Consider the following 23,285-nt stretch of genomic DNA (forward strand, 5'->3'; position numbering starts at 1 on the left):
TGTCTTCACAGCCTTGCAAAATGGTTTCATCCCATCATGAATCTTTGATCTTAAGTGGCGTTTAATGGAATGCTTGTTGTGATGTTTGTGATGGAGTGCAGAGACCTCAGTGCATAACTTAAGGTTTCTACCTGCTTCCTCTTGTATTCTACCACAGCAGCCTTAAAATGCAGCACATACTGCATCGTGCACATTTATGCTGTAGAGCAGCCTGGGCAGTGAGACGCAGGCTCGTGTAGTGGAAACACTGTTTATGGCTGTGTTTTCTCAATGTGGCTCCACTTCACTGCTGTTGTTCCTGCACATTAAGGGTAGATCCAGCCTTCACCACTAAAGAGTGGAATACAGTGAGAAGTGCCAGAGCTCCTGAAGTTTTACATTAACTGGCGACTGTGTGAGAGGAAGTGTGGTCCTCGTTTTGAGTTTGGAGGTGCTTGTGTGTGCGCTGGGGTCTTCTCCTGCTTTTTATGTTGTTGTTGTTTTTCCCTCAGGAGCGTGCAGTCTGACTCATCACATTTCTCTACAGTGGTTTATTGAGATGTATTGTTGGAAGTGCACAGGTCAGGGGTTTCTGCCTAGCCCAGCAGGATCTTCTCTCTCTCCCCCTACGTGTGTGGCTCTGTGGTTTACTCCCTTTTTTCCTTTAAGCTTGCAGTCCTGTGGAACGAGGGATGGGGGTTCACTTCCTCACTTCCCCTTTTATCTGCATACAGTCGGTGTGTGTATGCGTGCCCGTGTGCGTACGCAGGTGATGCTGCTGATGCCGGCGATGATGATCGGGGTGATGAATAGGCACTCTGAGGACGAGGCAGCGATGTGATGATGTCATCCCGGCTCCCAAGGAGGGAGCTGGAGGGCATCGTGACCTCAGGCCTGAGAGACAAACAAAAAAGAGAGGAGACAGGCAGAGAGAAACATGGAAGCAAGGAGATGTATGAAAATAAATAAGAGGGAAAAACACTGGTGAGATAAACGCTTTGCGATTCATGTCAATAATTTGTAACACAAAAAGCAAAAAAACCAAAAACAAAACATAAAAACCGAGTAATTAAGTATTTGTAGTGGAAGCAGCCACAACAGTATGTTGTTGTTTTTCTATGTGTCTGATCAGAATCTATTCAATTCAGAAATCATTCAGAATGTATCTTAACGTGATTAGCTAAGGCCACCAGCAGCATCTCATTCTTACGTTTCCTGCAGGGATGTAATCAGAGAATTATAATTAGACCAATTGTAATTAGACCAAGGTCACTTTCAATCAACTGCTCCAATGCAACACTACATCTCGCAGCCAATGAGAGGTACTTCCCACATATCTGCCACTCAATTAAAACAAAACGAGAGGACAACTGTGGTGGACGTCGTTAGAAGGAAGAAGGAACACGCCTTAATTTGATGCCCGTGTCTCTCTTTCAGTCTCCTGACTTTGAGACTGGCGGAGATTTTAATCAGACATTTTCATGGTAATTATTTTCAGATAGCTAATTACTGAGTGAAGTCCTAATTAATGCTGCAGAGATATAGGAGCTCGCTGGCATCATCTTTGTGTCCCACTCCTTTGATAATTGATGGGATTGTGACAAGGCTTTTGACTTCATTTGCGAGTTTATCCCAGTTTGAACTACCTACTGTAGATACATTTGGCTTTGTGCGAATCTGATTGAAACTGTTTGATTTGTGCTCTCTCTTGTTTGCGTGTGCGTGGGATTCATGCATATGGTTTTGTTATGTAGATGCCAATCATATAACTAGATTTGAGCGCGTGGGGATGGTCTTCTAGGACATTAATACAGTAATCTAATGTTAAAAATGGAAGAAAGAAAAGGCTGATGAACAAAGTGAAGAGAGATGCAGCGTTATTGATTTCCATCCTCAGACAAAGCTTTTCAGGCATCAGAAAGGCCGTTTACAGTTCTGTTAAGTGCTTTGTAAATTGTGTTCTCAATACTAAATGAGCGGTTTCCATTTGCAAGGGCCCATGGAGTCACATAAACAAGTTATTTTTAAATTCTCATGCCTGGCCCGGAAATGATCCTATTAGAGACAAAAGTCAGACTCGTTTCTGTGTTGGAAGAATATACATCACAGACCCGTGCGTGTCATTTCAGGGGTTTTTCCTGACAGCGTTGCGAGTTTGAAAACGGACACCTGTTTCACAGCTGTGCTATCAGAAAAAAGTATGCACTGTGTTAAGTGCATTAGTGTGTAATTGTGTGTAAATTGTAAATGTGTGTGTAGCACTTACATAATTCCCACAGCACTCTTACTACTATAACTTTCTCTGTGTAGATTATTCTTACAAGCTCTTGAATAGAGACTTTGTTAAAGAGGCGAACTGGTACAAGGAGTGCTGGTGACTTTGAAATCTTCGGGGGAGTTGGGGAGAACTCTTAACTGAACTCCACGGAGAAGATGCCTGACTTTTGATTTCAGGAGATTATCAGTGTTTGACAGAAGTACTGGTTGTGCTGTGCAGTCTTAAGATAAGTATGTGCTTTAACTGAAGAAAGTCACTGGGTGAAACGCTATCCTTGATGAATCCAAGTTGTTGTTTAAAAAGTGCTTATTGTGAACTAAAGTATGCTTTAAGCTAAAATGCTCTAGTCTGTGTCAGTAGGTGGACCTCTGATATACTAGAGGTCATCTGAGTGAGCTCCAATAATGTTGCTGAATTGGCAAACACTACAATAACAAAAGATCTCTGCAAGGCTAAATTATCTACAATTCCCATATTATGCACCTATTACCAAGTTAATGTAAGTTTCACAGTGTGAGCTCAGAATCAGATCAGGTCGTATACTCCTGGTATTAGCCCTGTGCCAAATAAGGTGCTTCAGAGTTGCTGCAGCCCCCCCCCCCCCCCCCCCCTTTCAGGAAAACTGCTGTGCATTTCCTGCCCATGCCACAGAAACCCCGGCCAAAACAAGGCAGGAGAACTTCTGTGGTTGCCATGTGGCTCACAGACCTGAATGAGTGTGAGTGACACAAAAGCCATTCTCTCTCTGCTCTACTATTGTCCTTCACTTCACTTTACAGTTATAAAATCAGGATTTCAAAAGTGCAGCACAGCGACTCTGGTGTCTCTACGCCCGCTATTCAGTCATTATCTCATTCTCATTCACTTATCTAACAACATAGAAATATGTCATCGAAAAAGTCTATATTGTGAAATGGCGGCATTAACCCCTTAATGCCTAATGTATTGTATTTGATACACACAATTTGTGGGAGTTTTTTCTCCCAAAATAACCTAAATGAATACAGCACATTTTTGAGCAATACATTGCAAAAAAAAAAGACTAAATATCAAACCAGTTAAATTCTAAAGAGTTCAGAAAGAATATATTTCAAAGAATATATTTTTTCATGGTTCAAAGGGCTTTAAAGGGTTAAAATAATGTATATTTGAGCCCAGAAGATAGGAGAGAACATAGACTGTAAATAAAAGAGGTCCCAGAAGTGACAAGTCAGGAGTGGCTGTGACTGAATCAGAGGGGCACTCAATCACATGACGAAGCACACCCAGCTTTATCCTCTTTTTTCAGTATAAAGGGCATGATTTACCTAATGTCATGTTGTACTTATTCAGACTTGAAACTAGCAACTGAGATCACAAACTCATTAAGAAGGTGTTTACTGATGTTACAGTACGACAAAGCCGAGGGCTGTTTTTTTTTCCACAGACTTCAATTCAGCTGGATTTCTTTTTGCAGCTGGATGAGTTGCCTCAGGCTGGCCATTAGGGGAAAAAAATGCAGGTTTAAGACAATTTGCATCATTTTTTCTTTTCAAACTTGGAAGCTATGTACATCTTTTCTATACAGTCTGTGAGAGAAAATTAAACAGACGGTAACTTTATTCATTTGTGAATGTTTTGGAGAAGGTCTTCTGTCCTCTGACATGTGAAGACTCATTTGGCTTGCTTTGCTCATAGCTAAGACATTTTAAAGCTAGAAAAGGCAAAAGGCATTTTCACAATATGGGATCTTCAAGATGAGCAAAGGTGACAGATGGATGAACTGGAGACTGAGTAGACATAAAATGTGCTAGTAGTCAGGCAGCAGTGTTACAGGCAAGTATTATAGCAGAGGGAGCCTGGTATCATTGTGTGGCATCACTGTGGGAGATAGCAGGCACACAGCAGTTAGGGGAAGAAGAGATCAAGGAGGAGTGCCAAGAGCAACCCCTTTTGATTAAAATGCCTTGTCTCATGCTGTCAGATCTTACATTCATACTCTCCCCCTCATGCATAGAAGTGCATTCATAGCGTGCACTGTGACAGCAGCACGTATATTGTGTCATTATTGTTAAGCTACACCATAAACAGATTGGTAAATATGTAACAACACTCTGTGCTGCTTTATTCATTTACATACATATGGTTCTCAAACAGTAGTGTTTGATAAGCACGAGTGCACACATCCTGTACCGTACTGCCTGTGAGATGCTGAAGGACAAGCAGCCACTGTCTGCGCTGAGAGACATGTGAAGTAAAAATGTATGCTGTTTCAGTATATTAAAGGACACTAAGTGCACAGCCGACCTTAGACTTTCCTTTATTCTCTCTCTCTAGTATTACTGAGTCATAAAAACAGTTGTTACCCTAAATGTTCTACGTCATAATGAAAACATTCTTGCAAATATGTTAACCTGCTGATCTTTCCTAACTTAAACAGTCTGGTTTAGCAGCACTCCTAGGAGTTCCGAGACACATCTACATTAATAAACATCACACCTCAGCAAGCCAAAATTCTTACAGCCATGCTTTTGACTGTGAGACTTCCTTTCCCCTGAAGTCATCGTCTCAAGCTGAGCTGCCTCCCAATCTTCATCAGTAAAACCTTTCTAACTACTGTCTTAAGCTAAACCCTGCAGCTTCATTTTTGATCTCTTTGTTTCTTATAGATACAGTCACAGTGCACTGCATTAAAACAATTTGAGGATTACTACTAAATATTCAGGAAAGTGTCCATGGAGATAGCTAGAGATGGCAAGTTACTTAATATTTTCCTGACACCTAAGACTCCATACCCCCAATTCTCTTAGAGAGAATGCTTTACTCTCTAAGTAATGTCCCTAAGAGGCTAAGAGACTGGTCAGCAACAATCTCCCAACCATCAGTTGAGACGGAAAACATTCCCCAACCGGTTCCCAAGTGGTTGCTGGAGGTTGATGGCAGTCAGTGTGAAATCAATTGCGAAAGCCTCAGTCATGGATGCTTAGAGACCAGTCAGTGACCCCCCCCCCCCCTTGACCCCATGTTGCTGTGTATTCCTTAACCAGTTGGCAAGTGGTTGCAACAGGTTTGTTATGCTGCACCCAAAACCTCCTTGCAATTGCTTTGGTTGTTTGCAGATTGCTGTTGTTGCCTGTAGTTTGCATCAAAGATGCCGACTTGCCTGGGCATAGCCAAGTGGCAGAAGGCTTCTAATTAGATTGTCTAAGAATTTCATCTCTACTTTTTGCAGATGTTGTGGTTCTATTGGGTTCATCAGGTGATGGCCTCCAGCTCGCACTGGAGTGGTTTGCAACCAAGTGGGAAGTGGCGGGAATGAGAATCGGCACCTCTAAGTCTGTAGCCAAGGTCCTTAGCAGGAAAAGTGTAGAGTGCCCACTACATGTCAGGTTCGATTTAGAGCCTAAAGTGGGGGAGTTTAAGTGTTGGGGTCTTGTTCACGACGGTTTATTGGTCAATCTACATCCCTACCCTCGCCTATGGTCACGAGCTGTGGGTAGTAACCGAAAAAACTAGATTGCGGATACAAGCAGTGGAAATTAGCCACGAGGAGACCTCAGCCTTTCAATGGGACTCAGAGTAGAGCTGCTACTCCTCCACATCGAAAGGAGCCAGCTAAGGTGGTTTGGGCATCTAACAAGGATGCCTCCTGGGCGCCTCCGGGGTGAGGTGTTCCAGTCATGTCCCACCATGACTGGAGATCCCAGGCAGACTAATGGCACACTGGAGAGATTATATTTCTCCGTCTCTTGGTTTGGGATTGCCTTGGTGTTTCCATAGATAAGCTAGAGGGGGTGGCTGGGGAGAGGGATGTTTGGGCTTGTCTGCTTAAGCTGCTGCCCCAGTGACTTGGCCCTGGATAGGTGGAACAAAATGGATAGATAGATGGATAATGCAGCACAAGCAGTAAATGGAGAATATTCATCTTCAAAGTAAAAGTGGTAGTAAAGCATAGCTTTTACTTTAAGGTTAACATTTTGTAGAGTTGGGTTTTTTTATCGCACTTTTTCAAATTTTACTATTGATTGCCAAGTAGATGACAAGTGTTTGCAGATAAGTAGGCACTGTCCTCCATAGAAACTACCAGCAATTGCTCGCCAACCCATCCAGGAATACATGTTGTTTCTTCACAACCAGTGGTTGCTAGATAGTCACCGTCTGGTTTCTAGGCATCTGTGACAGGGACCTAAATAAATTACCACATTTAAAGAAAAAAAAAGTTGTTTCATTAACATATGTGCTCTCAGTCTCTACTGCATTTTTCTTCCAACTAGTCTCCTTTCCTTAGTGTGTATGCTGTGCTGGCACACAGGGAACAGAGGAAAGAAAGTCGACTCATTCCTTAAAGTAAAACATTCTTAAACAACTTGAAACCTTAAACCTTATATTATACTGGTCCATAGAGATGAGAGATACCATATGATGAGGTGGCCATGGTGAACCCTGTTTAGAGCAAGGCTCAAGGGGATTGGAAGAATATGGTGGAGAAGTATGGGGACACAATAATAAAAGTCCTGAGTTTGTTATAATAACTGAAAAATGACTGTTTTGAGTTCTGCAGTTTTAATATCTGATCATATTGTATCACCGAACAAACCTGAGCTCGGACAGCACGTTTCAGTGGTATGAATGCAAACCTGAATTTTGACCAGAACCTGAGCTTGTTTGTGTGCGTTTGAACAGATGGGAAGAAAAAAAAACAGACTGGACAGAGACAACCTAGAAACAGAGACTCCGTTGGCTCAAGTATTGTGGGTAACAAGCTGATTCCAACCAGCAGAGAGCCAATGGGGGTTGGGGAGACCCCCGGTCTGTTTCCAGGGAAACAGAGCTCTATCTCCTCCTCCACCCCACAAAACCTCTCACTCCCTCTCTCTTTGTCTCTGTCCATGTCTCTCTCTCTCTCTCTCTCTCTCTCTTACACGCTCCCATGTTCTTTCTTGGCGGTGTTGAGGAGGAGGGAGATGATGAGGTGACTCACTGTAACATCATTGCCATGGCAATGAAGAGCGAACCAAGAGGAGAGAAAGAGAATGGGAATTTCCATAGGTGGAGGAGAGATGGAAATGGCTGTCACGATCTCTGTTTTAAAAATCAAAATGGAAATTTCAGTGTGGCGCCACTTATACTGAAATATTTCTTTACCAAAAACCCACATTTCTACCTTTCCCTGCCTACTACTTCATCTTCTTCTTCATTCCTTCTTTGCCTCAGTTTTCCTTTTAGAGACTCCTCTCCATGTGTGTTGCTTCCTCTTTTGCTGGCCCGTTGTGCCCCCCCCCTCCCCATATGCTCTCTAAGGAGTATGTTTTCCACTGGTGTATTACGCTGAGTCATGTCGCACGCGTGTTTAGACACGCCGAGGTGAAGTGTTATGTGATGTTGACATATGCACGCCTCGCTTCGAGGCAGGGGCAAAGATGAAGCCACGGCACTGAGCGGAGGGGAGAGGTTAACTGAGGGCAGTGAAACACTAGTAGGCGTAAGAATAAGGAGAAGCTGTAACAGGGCCATGGGATACAAGAGATAAATTTCAAGTTCATGTGCAATTATTGCTATTGATTATGATGATAAGGAGCTTTGTCAGGAGCATATTTTACGCATCTGCAGCGGTCTAAGTAAAGACTAGCTGATCTTTAAGACGGGCAGCTTTGCTTCCAGCATGAATCCATGTTGTTTTTATTTTGCAAAATCTTTAATCATGGGACTTTGCATGCTTAAATACTATGCTTCCTTGACTCATCTTCAAGGAAAACTGGGGAAATTCTTGCAAAGATTATCACTACCAACCGCAGAGGTAGGGGACGTGGATGGGATTATGTTGAAAAGGATCCAGAGATTGAGCAGCAGAAGTGAAAGTAGGAGGGCAAAAGAGAGAACCCTGACATGATCAGACTGGCACGTTATCTCTTTAACTGCAGTGTTTTCCTTTCCTCTTGTAGACACCCATATCCTTATCTTGTGCTGTCTCCTGTGTCTGGCCTTCTATTACTTAAAGAACTGCAAGATGAGACAACTCCTCATTAGTTGTTCCTGTGGCAATAAGTCTGTGAATTAACATTTCTGCCAGTTTTCTTAATTACGTTTCTCAATCTCCGTAATTGCACTATGATGTGTTTTAAAATAATTGAAGTGATTCTATTAAAGATGACATAATAATCAAAGTCTTTGCAATGATCTTCTAAATACATTAGAAAAGACCACACTATAGCCTCATCTCTATCTAAGCTGCAGGATTTAAATCTTCTGTCTTTTTTTTATTTTTTTGCCCACCCTCCCCTCTGTGTTCAGTCCATCTCCCTTATCTTCCCCAGTGCCGTTGAACCAAGGAAAGATAGTGGTGGACGAAGAGTAACACCCCAGCGCCAAAGTGACTATCATTTTCAGCTCTGTATGTGTATCTGACAGTGTATCAGCCTGCAGCTCCACCTCGCATATTATACAGCTCCTTGCAAGACTCGGAGATGTTTACAAGGGTCGATAATGACATCAGTGATAAAGGAAACACAACCAGTATGCCCTCCCCCCCTCCCCCCTCCATCATAGTCACCCCCTGTGCAGCTGATATCACCCTACCTGTAATCGCCCAGTGAGACCAAGCAGATTAGCGCAGTGGTGCCATTTTACCAGGTAATCACCTGTAATGTTACACTAGAGAGTGTCTGGGTGCTGGTGGGGATTGTGTTATACTGATAATGTGCTGCTAAAGTCGATAAACATGGCAAAGATTTTGAAAGATTGTGATAGTGAAAGACTGTTGTGCTAGAATAAAACTGAGAAAATGCTAAACTCAACTGCGAGAAATTAGCCTTTCATAATAAGTTCTTTAGTCTTTACACATAAAGCTCATTTCCCCACTTTATATCCACTTTATATCCACTTTATATTTTCCACCTGCTGTCCACCCCACAGTCATGCGTATATGTGACATTTCCAACTTTTATTTTTTGTTTATTTGTCAGGTCTGCATTTCTGATTATTATCGTCTAGGTTTTACTTTGGTTTTGCTATAACCTTAATAAGCATCCACACAAAAAACAACCACAGACAAAAGAAAGTCAGTGACATTTAGTGGCTTCCAAGCAAGGACAGGCAAACTAGCAAACATGAAACTCTATATTTGGTATTACCACCTTTATTTTTCAGTCAAGGCTGAACTCTCTTAGCCAGCTTTCTTCTGTAAGTAGTCTTCAGAAATAGTTCTCTAGGCTTCTTGGATGCTGGATGACTTTTGTTCTGGTCTCTATCAAGATGATCCCACATTGCATCAACGATGTTGAGGTTCGAGCTCTGGGGAGGCCGATCCATGACGGATTCTGTAACTAATTACGTGTTTTTGTGACCGACTGCTAGTAAGTTCCTAAAGTTACAATTTTAAATGTATTTCTCTAATGTGTAGACACAACGCTCGATTCCTTGAGTTGGGTGCATTTTATAATGCTTGAATGATTCATTTATCAGGGATTAGCCTTGATCATATTTTCCATGTCCGCAAGTCCTCTAAGGTCCACTCAGGTCCGAGGTACAATGTTGACACCAGACGGTGAACATGAGAGTTCATGCAGGTGTTCACGTGTCCCTGTTTTTTCATATACAGAGAATTTACTTTACCAATTGCATGTACCAACTATGCATGTGCCCTGGGCAGATATCAAGCAGACTTTAAAGATGTATAACAGAAATAACTATTCAGCCATATAATTAAGGCTTTGAGGGCCTTAACAAACAAAAACACACTCTCTTAAAACGGAAAATGGTCAGGTACAAAGACTGATACTTTGTGAAAAAGCAGCCAATGTTTATAGAAAAACCCGAAGACTGTCAGGAAGGCTGGAGAACTATTGCTCATGAACACTTAAAAAAGACCAAAGTCTGACTCCTTGGACACAAAATAGAAAGAAATGAGGTGCGGCTCAGGCCTTTTGCTTAAAAAAAAAAGGTTACCTAGGCAACCAAAGTCTGGAATGATTGGAATGCCGATTAGTGAACAAACATCGGTGGCAAAACAATGTGCAACACACAAATCACTTCCTGTGTGGATGTCCTCTTTAGTTTAATCTTTGTAGTGCCACTTAATATCCAGACCTTTAACACTGAAAATTAAAGCCTTGCTTTTGGGTCATTATTGCTTGAAGTTTGCCAGATGTCAACTTTACTCATCTGTATATACCACTGGTAACTATGTTTTCCTGAATCTTTTCTTTGCTCATCTTTTACTAAAGGACAGTTGACCAGATGCTGCAGTTTTAAATCTTTGCCTGGTGATATTAGTCGACAGTTGCGTTGCTGTATCTGAAACTGACTTCTCAACTTCTATTTTGTATTTTTCTGTTTTTCTTGTTTTTTGTTTTCTTGTTTGCATCCCATTACAAGAACGAGCAAGCTTACCGTTCTTAAAATGTGAAATTATATCATTTTGCTTGTTCTCAGTTAATTAAAAAAAGTAGACCTAGTATTCCACAGTATTTTCTCTCATTATTCTACATTTGTACTGAGAGTATCGGCAAATCAAGCACCGTGCGTGATCATTAGAGCTTTTGCTAAAAAGCTAACATGAAAATTATTAGGTAGTATAACCATTCAACGTCAGGACTGATGCTGATTTTACTGTGAAAAAGCACAGGTCACTACAGGGGTGGCTGAGGTGGTAGAGTGTGTCATCTACCATTTGTAATGTTGGTTGTTCAGTGCGTCACAGAGTCTGCGTGGCGAAGTGTCCTTGCCCCCGGTGCATCCATCGGGCTGTGAGTGTGTGATTGTTAGAAAGCACCAAAGCTATAGAATAACATTTTGTTTGAATGCATGAATGTAGCTTGTAGTAAACTGTTCATGAGGTATGTATAGAAATATGGAAACCACCCTTTTTGTTTTGATTGTTTTCATTTAGCTATTTCATTGAGATTCTTTGTAAACCCCACATAGCTTGAGGCTAATTGCAGATTCGATTTGATTCGATTAGATTTATTGTCATTGAAAAAGAATATAACTCAAACAACATCAAACCAGAAGTGCAAATAGTATTTGTACATATGTAAATATATACACATACATATAAACAAATCAATTACAGTACCAGATTACATACAGCAATACAATGCAGTGCATATACTGGATTTTTCCATTTAGGGTGTTTTCACACCTGTGGTGTTGAACTCTGGTTCGTTTTCCCCCGTGGTGCGTTTCATTTGTCAAGGTGTGGACTCAGTAATTGCAGAGCAAAACAATCACACCAAAACCCTGGAGAGGAGGTGGTCTTGGTGTAGTTCCACATGAACTCCAGTCCAGTTCGTTTATGGTGTTAACGTGATCCAACCTCGATCCAAACCAACCACCAGGCAGTACTGTAGATGTGCAAAGGTCTGGGCAGACGAACAAATAGCTGTGAAACGAACATAAATTCTCTGTCCTCCTATAGTCCAGAGCACAACACCTTATTTCTGTGTTGACTTTTGATGCTCCCGCCCCAGACACATCTGGCCAATAAGCGAACTGAATATTTTCACGCAGTTTGTAGTGATGGATTTTGATTCACTTGGAGTTCACTTGAATTTTTCTCCGTGTGAAAATAAACCAAACCATGGGAAAAAGCTACAAGTTTACAAACTCGTGAGCTCATTCAAACCACACTAAACAAACTAGAGGTGTGAACATTTCCTTACAAATCTGATATTTGCTCTCATTTAGGCCATCGTGCTATCATCACTTTTCATACTAGCACTGACTAGAAGCCATATTAGACAACTTTCACTCTGGGCTTGCAAGTCACTATTCTTGAGCCTCATCTTGGACTTTCCCTCGTAAGAGCTCAAAGATGACATAACCTTGGTGTTTCAACTGAATTTGGTTCAGACACTTGCAAGTAGCTCTGGTACAGTGTGGGCAAACAGGAAAGGTCTGCTCCAAGCTTTGAATAGCAGAGGGTGATTTTTAAGTCTTGAAACTGAAAAGTGAGTTTGGGCTGGGATTCCACAGTGGGGTGTGTTGATCTGTCTTGCTATGGGAGATGTGAATAATAGATGATTAAAAGGAGAGCACACCCATTCTCATCTCTGCGCTTCGTTTTGCCTCTCTCATATGACATTTACAGATACAGATACTCCAAAGTTTTATTCTGTGGATACACATATTCACACTGTGATATTGTGCATATATGAATGTGTGTTTTTCTTGTGTGTGTGTGTGTGTGTGTGTGTGTGTGTGTGTGTGTGTGTGTGTGTGTGTGCGTGCAAAGAGGGAATCATGCAGAATGGAAGCATCTCTTCTTTCCACACCCTCCCTCCTTGTTCAGGAAGTGGACTAATGGCATTTGATAGGATGGAGTGAGTAGAAACGAGGGGGAGGGAGGGGGAACACATTTCCTTCCTGTGTAGCGTGTCATTCGTAGATCCTGATGTGGCCTTGAGACTCAGTGTTAACTGTTATGCACAGCCCACTGCAGCCTTTCACCTAAAGGCTCTCCAAGACAGCCACTGTGCTCAGTGAAGAATTCGTGAACCTGCCCCTCGAGCTTTTACTTGAACATTTTCTCGCAGTCTCAGAGATTTTTCCTTCTGCCATTTTTCCCCAGCTGCTACTGTAATTCATAAATGAAAATATGTCAACCTCTGTCACTGGCCATCGTTCACAGGTTAACTGAAGCAAATAATTTCACTTATTAGTTCAAGTTATCTGCTCTTCTTTGTGTTATGAAATGGTTAATTCTGTGTCTGTAGGGAGGTGGACTCTCGCTAGGTGGGAAGTAGTATTAGTTAGTGGTAGTGAGAATTTATAGGATAACTTAGTAGTGGTCTGCTCTGAGTATTTCATAATAAATCCTGTTGTTCCATTAAACAACCAAAGCCAACAGTGCTTTCACCTTATCGCATCTGAGGCACTTTACCCAGGTCTATAATATTATACAGATATAAATACTGTTATTTAAAACTGCATACACATTCAATATTGCTGTGTTAGTCTGAAGAGGGTGCACCTGTGTGTGACTTAAATGTCAGATTAATAATAATTTTATTGTTTCTAAGGTCAGAAGTTGAGTATTTACTCTCTTAAGCAGACAAATGTGATACAATCAAAATGCAATGTTGAAAACAGGCTAAAAGAAGGAATCAACAAATTTAAACACACCTGTGATTTCGGATTAGGCATAACTGCATGAATGTGGTTTTAATATGACCTGTGAACAGGAAACTTTGTGAATTTTGGAGTCTGTCTGTTTTAAGGTGTCTGAAAATAAAAGAAAGGCTGACTGTGAGGCTTTTCAAACTTGGAAAGTGATCCAGGAAATTCTAAGACCAGCTACAAATCAGTGGAAGTGCATTTGCAGCATTAATCAGGAGGTATAGAACGAGCCACAGCGGAACTAATCAGAGCCAGAGGAGTATGTTAAAAACGTTACCTCACCTTAGTCCAACAGAGCAAATCTGGGGTATCTTAACCCTGTAACACCTGGTGTGTCATATTTGATACATGAGTTTTTGTGACCTCCATTTCATCAGCGCTATGGTGACCATACTTTGATTTCCAAAAAAAGAGGACACTGTCATGAAGAACTTTAATAATACTGTGTGTTTAAAGAAAACTTTAACATATTTAAACGATGCCTTCTCTGAAGTGAAATAAAAAATGTCATATAGGCTTTTACAAGTCAACAAGTGCAAAAGAAGGTCGGTCACCCTAATCGGTGTACCCCCCCCCCCCCCCCCCCCGCAAGGAAAATACAGTTGTAAGCAATAAACTGCAGAAAAATACTGGATGTAGCAGATATGCAGCCTTTATAGGGTTAAAGAGGAAGACAGGCAACATAACCCATCTGTCCAGGAGCAGGTTGTAGAATTGAAGCTTGGCACAAAATCTCTGTAAAAATTTGAATATCTGACGGAAGATTCTATCATCAAATATAAAGGTGAACAAACCAAATAATAAAGGCTTGAAAAAAGGAGTGACTTCCTGCTGCTGGGCCTGAATACTGGACTACTGGAGTATTGCAGTTACTGTAAAGTAATCCATCCATCCATCCATCTTCATCCGCTTTGTCCGGGGCCGGGTCGCGGGGGCAGCAGCCTAAGCAAAGAGGCCCAGACCTCCCTCTCCCCAGCCACCTCCTCCAGCTTGTCCGGGGGAATACCAAGGCGTTCCCAGGCCAGCCGAGAGATATAATCTCTCCAGCGTGTCCTGGGTCTGCCCTGGGGCCTCCTCCCGGTGGGACATGCCTGGAACACCTCACCCAGGAGGCGCCCAGGGGGCATCCTTGTCAGATGCCCGAACCACCTCAGCTGGCTCCTTTCGATGTGGAGCAGCAGCTGCTCGACTCTGAGCCCCTCCCGGATGGCCGAACTTCTCACCCTATCTCTAAGGGAGAGGCCAGCCACCCTTCGGAGGAAGCTCATTTCTGCCGCTTGTATCCGCGATCTCGTTCTTTCGGTCACTACCCACAGCTCGTGGCCATAGGTGAGGGTAGGGACGTAGATCGACCGGTAAATTGAGAGCTTCGCTTTTACACTCAGCTCCCTCTTCACCACGACGGACCGGTGCAGCGTCCGCATTACTGCAGCTGCAGCCCCAATCCGTCTGTCGATCTCCGGCTCCCTTCTCCCATCACTCGCGAACAAGACCCCGAGATACTTGAACTCCTCCACTTGGGGCAGGAACTCATCCCCGACCCGGAGTGGGCACTCCACCCTTTTCCGGCTGAGAACCATGGCCTCAGATTTGGAGGTGCTGATCCTCATTCCCGCTGCTTCACACTCGGCTGCGAACCGTTCCAGTGCGAGCTGGAGGCCTTCACCCGATGAAGCCAACAGAACCACATCATCTGCAAAAATCAGAGATGAGATTCTGAGGCCACCAAAGCGAAAGCCCTCCGCCACTTGGCTGCGCCTAGAAATCCTGTCCATAAAAATTATGAACAGAACCGGAGACAAAGGGCAGCCCTGGCGAAGCCCATCACCCACCGGGAACGAGTCCGACTTATTGCCGGCAATGCGAACCAAGCTCTTGCTACGGTTGTATAGGGATCGAATGGCCCATAGCAATGGGCCAGACACCCCATATTCCCGCAACACCTCCCACAGGACACCCCGAGGGACACGGTCGAATGCCTTCTCCAAGTCCACAAAACACATGTAGACTGGTTGGGCAAACTCCCATGCACCCTCAAGTATCCTGGAGAGGATAAAGAGCTGGTCCAGTGTTCCGCGACCAGGACGAAAACCGCATTGTTCCTCCTGTATCCGAGGTTCGACTAACGGACGAACTCTCCTTTCCAGCACCCTGGCATAGACTTTCCCAGGGAGGCTGAGGAGTGTGATCCCCCTGTAGTTGGAACACACCCTCCGGTCCCCTTTCTTAAAGATGGGGACCACCACCCCGGTCTGCCAGTCCACAGGTACTGCCCCTGATCTCCACGCAACATTGCAGAGGCGTGTCAACCAGGACAGCCCTACAACGTCCAGAGCCTTCAGGAACTCGGGGCGGACCTCATCAACATCAGGGGCTCTGCCACCAAGGAGTTGTTTAACTGCCTCAGTGACCTCGGCCACGGAAATTGGCGGGTCATTCCCCTCATCCCCAGACTCTGCTTCCTCCTCGGAAGACGTGTCAGTGGGATTAAGGAGGTCCTCGAAGTATTCCTTCCACCGCCTGACAATTTTCTCAGTCGACGTCAGCAGCGCTCCGCCAGCACTATACACAGTGCAGGTAGAGCACCGCTTTCCCCTCCTGAGATGTCTGACGGTTTGCCAGAATCTCTTCGAGGCAGTCCGAAAGTCTTTTTCCATGGCCTCTCCGAACTCCTCCCACACCCGAGTTTTTGCTTCAGCCACTGCCCGAGCCGCATTCCGCTTGGCCTGTCGATACCTGTCGGCTGCCTCCGGAGTCCCACAGGCTAACCAAGCCCGATAGGACTCCTTCTTCAGCCTAGTGGCTCCCTTCACCTCTGGTGTCCACCATTTGGTTCGGGGATTACCACCACGGCAGGCACCCACCACCTTGCGGCCGCAGCTCAATGCAGCAGCTTCGGCAATGGAGACGCTGAACATGGTCCATTCGGACTCAATGTCCCCAGTCTCCCTCGGAATGCTGTTGAAGCTCTGCCGGAGGTGTGCGTTGAAGATCTCGCGGACTGGGGCCTCTGCTAGACGTTCCCAGCACACCCTCACTACGCGTTTAGGTGCACCAGGTCTGTCCAGCGTCCTCCCCCGCCACCTGATCCAACTCACCACCAGGTGGTGATCAGTTGACAGCTCAGCCCCTCTCTTTACCCGAGTGTCCAGAACATATGGTCGCAGGTCTGCTGATACGATTACAAAATCGATCATCGACCTACGGCCTAGAGCATCCTGGTGCCACGTGCACTTATGGACACTCTTATGTTATGGCCAAACTGTGGTTAGCACAGAAGTCCAATAACAGAGCACCGCTCGGGTTCAGATCAGGGAGGCCGTTCCTCCCAATCACGCCCCTCCAGGTCTCGCTGTTGTTACCCACGTGAGCATTGAAGTCTCCCAGCAGGACAACAGAGTCTCCAGGTGGAGCACCCTCCAGCACCCCCCCAGGGACTCTAAGAAGGCTGGGTACTCTGAACTGCCACTCGGCGCATAAGCGCAGATGACAGTCAGGACCCGTTCCCCGACCCTAAGGCGCAGGGAACAAACCCTCTCGTCCACCGGGAAAAACCCCAACGTACCGGCAGCAAGCCGAGGGGATATTAGAATACCCACCCCAGCCCGCCGCCTCTCACCAGGGGCAACTCCAGACTGAGACAGAGTCCAGCCCCTCTCCAGGAGACTGGTTCCAGAGCCCAAGCCATGTGTAGAGGTGAGCCCGACTATATCTAGCCGGTACCTCTCAACCTCACGCACTAACTCAGGCTCCTTCCCCACCAGAGAGGTGACATTCCATGTCCCTATTGCCAGTCTTGGCAGCCGGGGGTCAGTCCGCCAGGGCCTCCGCTCCTGGCCGCCACCCGGCACACAATGCACCCGACCCCTATGGCGCCTCCTGCGGGTGGTGGGCCTGCGGGAGGATGGGCCCATGTCTCCTCTTCGGGCTGTGCCCGGCCGGACCCCATGGACTAAGGCCCGGCCACCAGACGCTCGCCCTCGGGCACCCTCCCCAGGCCTGGCTCCAGGGCGGGGCCCCGGTAACCCTATCCCGGGCAGGGTAAACTGTTCCCTCGGTGTCCTTTTCATAAGGGTCTTATGAATCGCTCTTTGTCTGGTCCCTCACCCAGGGCCAATTTGCCATGGGAGACCCTACCAGGGGGCAAAAGCCCCCAGACAACATAGCCCCTGGGATCCCTGGGACACACAAACCCCTCCACCACGATAAGGTAGTAATATCATTTTCAATTATTTGATACTTAAGTGACAGTAAACACAGATGAACTCACCTATGCTGCATGTTGTAAACAGATTGTCAGGTCAGTTTTACTACAGCAGGACATTTTATGTGGGATACATATTTATTAAACTTCTTGTAATGGGGTGGTAAATTAATACATAAATAAATAAATAAAAATCAGACAGAGCTGATGTGTGAGGCTGCGTGAGACAGAGAGGTGGAGGGACCGCTTCAGGTTTACACAGCGATAGAGACAGAGAGGGAAGGTAGACACAGACAGCCTTTTGAGATTCCACTCACGCATCTCTGAGTGTCTCTCAGTCTCTGCAGTATTGAATGAAAATGACTCCTCACCTTCACATGCACACACACTCACACACACCCCCAAGCTAAGTATACATGCATCACACACAAACACACACACGCATTAATCTGTAAACATGGAGGGATGAAAGAGTTTGCAAGTTATCTTGTTAAGTATTTGTGAGCCCTTTAGTGTGATGGGATTAGTGTACTGTGAATGTAGTATGGAGGAAGTCTGATTAAGTTGTAAAGTGTTGAGCTGCGGCGTAATTGCCCTACATATGAATGACTACGGAGTTCTTTCGATGCATTTTTGTGCTTTTTATAGAAAAGTTTAGCAAATTACATGTTTGGGTCGTTTTCAGGCATAAAGGAGGAGATGCTTCGGGAGAGAAAGCGCCATTTCTGATGGAGAAATTATACATATTTCCATAATATGGGAAGCTTTTTGATAACAGAGTGGACGTGGTAGATCTAATACATCTAATACTTCAGTGAGTAAACCTCGAATTCGGGTGATTTTTTTTTTTCCCCCTTGTTTGTTGTGACATATGATACATTTACTGCCTTTTTTTCTTTCACACAGGAAAGACGCTGTTTTATTTACCAGTCTTCACAGTTTGAAATAGAAGCTGACCTTATTTTAGCCTCTTTTTTTGGACCTTTTTTTTAAACTTCATAAATGGCAATTGTAGTTTGTGTTATTGTATGCCTTGTTGTGTATGTCTGGTATACTGTAATTCCCCTCCTGGAGGGTGGTGTTTTGAATAATTTATGAAACAAATGAGTTTGCCAGGAGATGCAGGTGTTCATCTGAGGACATTCGGGGGCTGTTCCACTGCCTCGGGTTTCATCACAAACACTTCGTTTAGCGTGCAAATAACCGCAATGTGGGGAGAACACAACAAACACAGCGCTTCATTAAATGAAAAGCTGTAATGTAATGGGGTTCCCGAATGGGCAGACGGAAGAGTTGATTGTCTTGTTACGCTTCAATCAGGTCTTTCTGGATCGCTCTAGAAAATGATGGAGTATCGGAAAAGATACGAGTGTAAGAACGAAGATAGTTTTAAGAAAAGAAGTGAGGGAAATTGCTTAAAGTGGACTGAACCTTACTCTTCTTGAAGATAAGTTCATTTGTTATACACTTTAATCAGCTCATCCGGCCGAAGGATCGACTATCTTATGGCGTGGCGAGGAATCCATCTGCTAGCCTACTCCTCCTAGTGTAGTGAGTCTTCACACAAACTGCGCTCAAGGTCAAGGTAACATTTGTCGTTTCACAGACAATAACCTGTAAACTGTGATGGATAGTGAGCCGAATGAGCTCACTGACATTCTGGTTATCTGTATATCTACAGATGGGTGTGACAAATTAAAGGAAAACTCAAACGCTGAGCGTTTTAGTCATTGTGGTATCATGGTTCAGGTCGATGTTACATACATGCATGCAATACCTTTTCCCCGCCATTGTGCATTCATTAAAACAATGCTCTCTAGCACATGATCAATACAGCAAAAAAGGCAAAGACTTTTGGAGTAACAGAATAGCTCAGGTCAGATTGTTGTGACCCAGCACTGTAAAAAGACCCCTTAAAATTTAAAAATTTACTCTCATTTTTTTTATTTTTGTACATTTACTGTATTTAAGTTCAGTATTTATACTGAAGAAAAAGGTAGAGTCCAACACATTTGGCTTATGTTTTGCTGTCTTATAGGCAGGTACAGGTGTTGTCTAATACTAGTTTTTGTTGTTTATTAAAAAATATATATATTATACAGAAAAATAATAATCAAGCAGTTTTGTCATTACACAGTGTTTCTGTTTCACGCCATTGTTCATGGAGCATGTTTCAGCTGTACAGGTGTCACAGCTGAACAAACGGTGGTGCGCGGTCAAGCAGTGTTTTCCCTTCATGTTTTTAACTGGAAATGTAGCAAACAATGAAACTATAAAATGCTGCATGGACATTGGCAGCAAAAGCAATGATTTACCCGCCAAGAAAAATTGTTGTCGTTCCCCCAAATCCAGTTTCAGACAGGTTAATTTTCATTTAAGGGCTGAGAATTTTTGAGCGTTATAATTGGCCTTACAGCTTGTTCGCAAATTGAATGGGCAATGAAGTCCATCAAATGAAGTGCAGTGGAAATTAGCGTCAGTGTTCGGTTGCATTTAAGTTCAGTGAGAAGTGTATGCAGAAGCGTTACACTGCACCACTGCTGGCAGCTACATTCACACAACTACCGTACGGTGTTAATGTGTACAGGCATTACCTCATTATCTCAGTGTTCCTCTCACTTGGCCTTGTCAGAAAAGTGTAAACACTGATGTGTGAGAGGTGTTAATGATGGATTCATTAACTGTGTAACAATCTGTGGATCTTTTGTGGTTGCTAAGGTTAAGTGCTGGAATATGTTGAGCTCGCTTGTGAATCGGTATTTAAACAGAACTGACAACGAGGAGTTTGCTGTGTGGATCACAGCATCGCTGTGGCTAACACGAGGTAATGGCACCACATTACTATTATACAGCGACACCAGGTGTTATGATTCTGCAGATCTTTAAGCTTTGCCGTCAGTTTAACTGAACAGATTTTATAGATTCTGTTTTCAGAGGAGGGAAGGACACACGTGATTCAGCCTTCAGTTTTGTATTTAGTAACTGGAAATAATGATCAGGTGAGTGGCGTGTCCACTGAAGACTGTCCCGTTTCTTTGCTCGAGAAACTCTTGGTTTGCTTTTGGATTTGGTTTGTGTGGGTCATTATCTGTCCATTGTGAAGCACTGTCTGATCGGTTTTGCAGCATTTGGCTGAATCTGAGCAGCGAGTACAGGCCTGCACACTTCACAGGTTATCCTGCTGCTACTGTTATAGCAGTCCCACTGGCAGCCATATATCCTAATGCCATAACATCAGCTCTACCGTTAGCTGTTTCTTCCTGGCTCTTTTAGATGTTTCCTGGCAAAGTCCAGTCTGACCTCCTTGTTCTTGAGTGTAACCAACAGTTCTACTTTCTGAAATCTAGGAACTAAAAGTAAACCAGCAGTCTTATAGCTAAGATCGGGGCCTGATTATTCAAGATTTAGTATGTGAGGAGAAGGATTTTTAATTCAGTTCTGAATTTAACAGCGAGCCAGTGAAGAGAAATATGCTCTCCGTGCCTAGTTCCTGTCAGTACTCTGGCTGCAGCATTCTGGATCAGCGAATGGCTTTTTAGGGAGCTTGGGTATATGCCCACGTCCTTGAATGTGTTACTGTAGCAGAGGTTAAAATGGTTAAATGTTGTGAAGGGTTTTTATAACAGAGGAAAGAATTCTGCAATCATCCACTGCAGTTGTCCTCTGTGGTCTTGCAGGTCTTTTGGTGTTGCTGAGCTGAGCAGCGCATTCATTCTGTTTAAGAAGTTACCACACTGTTGGTTCGGCCACTCAAAGTTTTTGCTGTCTCTCTGGTTGGTTTATTTTGGGCGGTTTTCAACTCCTTCACCTAAAAATCTAAAAACTGCATTTTCAATATTTAGAATCAACTCAGCGTTTTTGTTTTTGTTCTCATTTGCTTCATTTGTCATTGTGAAAATGAGAGAATGGGCCATGAAGCTGCTTGCCACAACTGGCAAAGCAAATACGCCTGTTTCCAAATCCCAGTTTTACACTGTTTAACCCACGTGACTCTTCTAGAGATCAACGTATGGAGACAAACATGGGGGGGAAAAAATCACTTCTTTTAAAGAGGCTTTGTTAAACCTGTGATTCATTCAGATTTTAATGTCATTTGACTCAACCTGATTTGTCGTAATCAAAAGGCACTTAACCGTCGGCAGCAGTACCAGAGCTTTTAGCGTTGCTGTAGTTTTCCATGTATGAGAGCTGGTCCTGCTTTTTGAGGCTTGTTGTTTTTGCTTTTATTTCTCCTCGTTGCCGTGTTTGGGTGTTTGGGGAAAATGCTGCTTTGTCAGCAGGTCAGGTAGATCCCCTCCTCCTCCCTCCTCCCGTTCTTCTTTTTCCGCCACAAACATTAAGTGCGCTCACACACTCACTGCCACATGCACACACACACTCATAATCTCTGCTTTGTCCTCTTTTCTCCTCTTTCCCTCCCTCTCTCGGTGCACGAAGGCAAACTCAGCAGACCTCCAGGCTGCCAGGGTGGAAAGGCATTCTGGGTAATCCAGGGTGCGAGGAGGGAGAGGGAATAAAAGGGGAGAAAAAATCCCAAAAAACAAAACACACTTGATGCAGTGCATGATTTTGTACACACAGAAACAGACACACACACCAAATCTAGCCTCCCGCTACTGAACCATGGAGCTGCAAATATCCATCTGTGTCCATCTGTACGTTCATCTGCTGAGACAAATACAGCCTATGTTTACAGCAGAATATAGAATCTAAAAACTGCACGGCATCCTGTTCGACATTGCTCAACATTAACGATCGAGAGATATGAGAGCGAAGGAACAGAGAGGGTGGCGGGGTGGAGCAGAGGAGGATACAGGGGTGTCGTCAGTCTGCTTTTATCTCAGCTCTGATTAAACCTTGTTCCTGTCTGACCTAAAAAGTCAGCTGGCGGAAACTTCAGAGACTGTTGGGTGAATTTCGCTGGATCTCTTTACACCCCTCCAGTGCCTTCAGAGGGGGAGAGAAAGTGAAAAGGAAGATCAGAAAAATAGAACAGAGAGTGGGCAGATACTGACACAGATGCAGCCACTCCGGCTTCATGAGCCCACTGTTCACACGTTATTGTGTACAATATATGGATGTACGTACACTCTCCCACACTGTGCGTTGTCTGCTCTGTATTCCTAAAGAGGATTAGGAAGAAGAGGCCGGTGCTGGGTGGTAACTTGGTTGTACAATGCGACAGGAAGCAGACAGAGGCAGTGCTGAAATGATCCAGCGCCACCCGTCTGGGACAAGCACAACAAAAACGCATTGAATAAAAATAAACCTGGGCCGGCATGGCAGGGCATCTGCAGAAACAGGAAATATCCCACTGAGGGAGAGAGATGGGGAAAGACCCTCGCAGTGCAGACTATGACTTTTATATAAGTGGTAGCAGGCTTATCTGGTATTTGGTGTTGGATGTGTTATCTTTGCAACATGGATAAGTAAATTCCTGCTTTGAGGAAGACAGAAATTATCCAAACTATTATATCTGTTTGCTTATTCTGCAGAAAAATGGAGAGTAGCTGATGAAACAGGTGAAAGAGGTGTTGAGTTTGTTGTTTCTGACAAGTCTGAGATCTGAGTTGAAGTCTCCCTTTTTCGCCATTTGTCTCTTTCAGAGTGCCGCAGCAGCACCGAGCCCAGTCCTCGGTAACCTTCCCCCAGGAGAGGGCATGCCAGTAGGGCCAGTCCCACCGGGATTCTTTCAGGTATGCATGCAACGCAGAGCTGAACGGCCATGTT

General features: G+C 44.2%; 1 protein-coding gene across 2 annotated transcripts in view; it reads left to right on the forward strand.

Annotated features, from left to right (window-relative positions):
- The window catches only part of ssbp2a (single stranded DNA binding protein 2a), a 59,804-nt gene that overhangs the window by 29,741 nt on the left and 6,778 nt on the right, over positions 1 to 23,285 (forward strand). For both annotated transcript variants that reach the window (XM_004544440.6, XM_004544441.6), the window contains one exon: positions 23,162 to 23,251. In XM_004544440.6, the coding sequence (XP_004544497.1) occupies positions 23,162 to 23,251 (90 nt within the window). The remainder of the gene's footprint in view (positions 1 to 23,161; positions 23,252 to 23,285) is intronic.

The sequence above is a fragment of the Maylandia zebra genome, linkage group LG12, assembly GCF_041146795.1.
Source record: "Maylandia zebra isolate NMK-2024a linkage group LG12, Mzebra_GT3a, whole genome shotgun sequence".
Classification (NCBI taxonomy): Eukaryota; Metazoa; Chordata; class Actinopteri; order Cichliformes; family Cichlidae; genus Maylandia; species Maylandia zebra.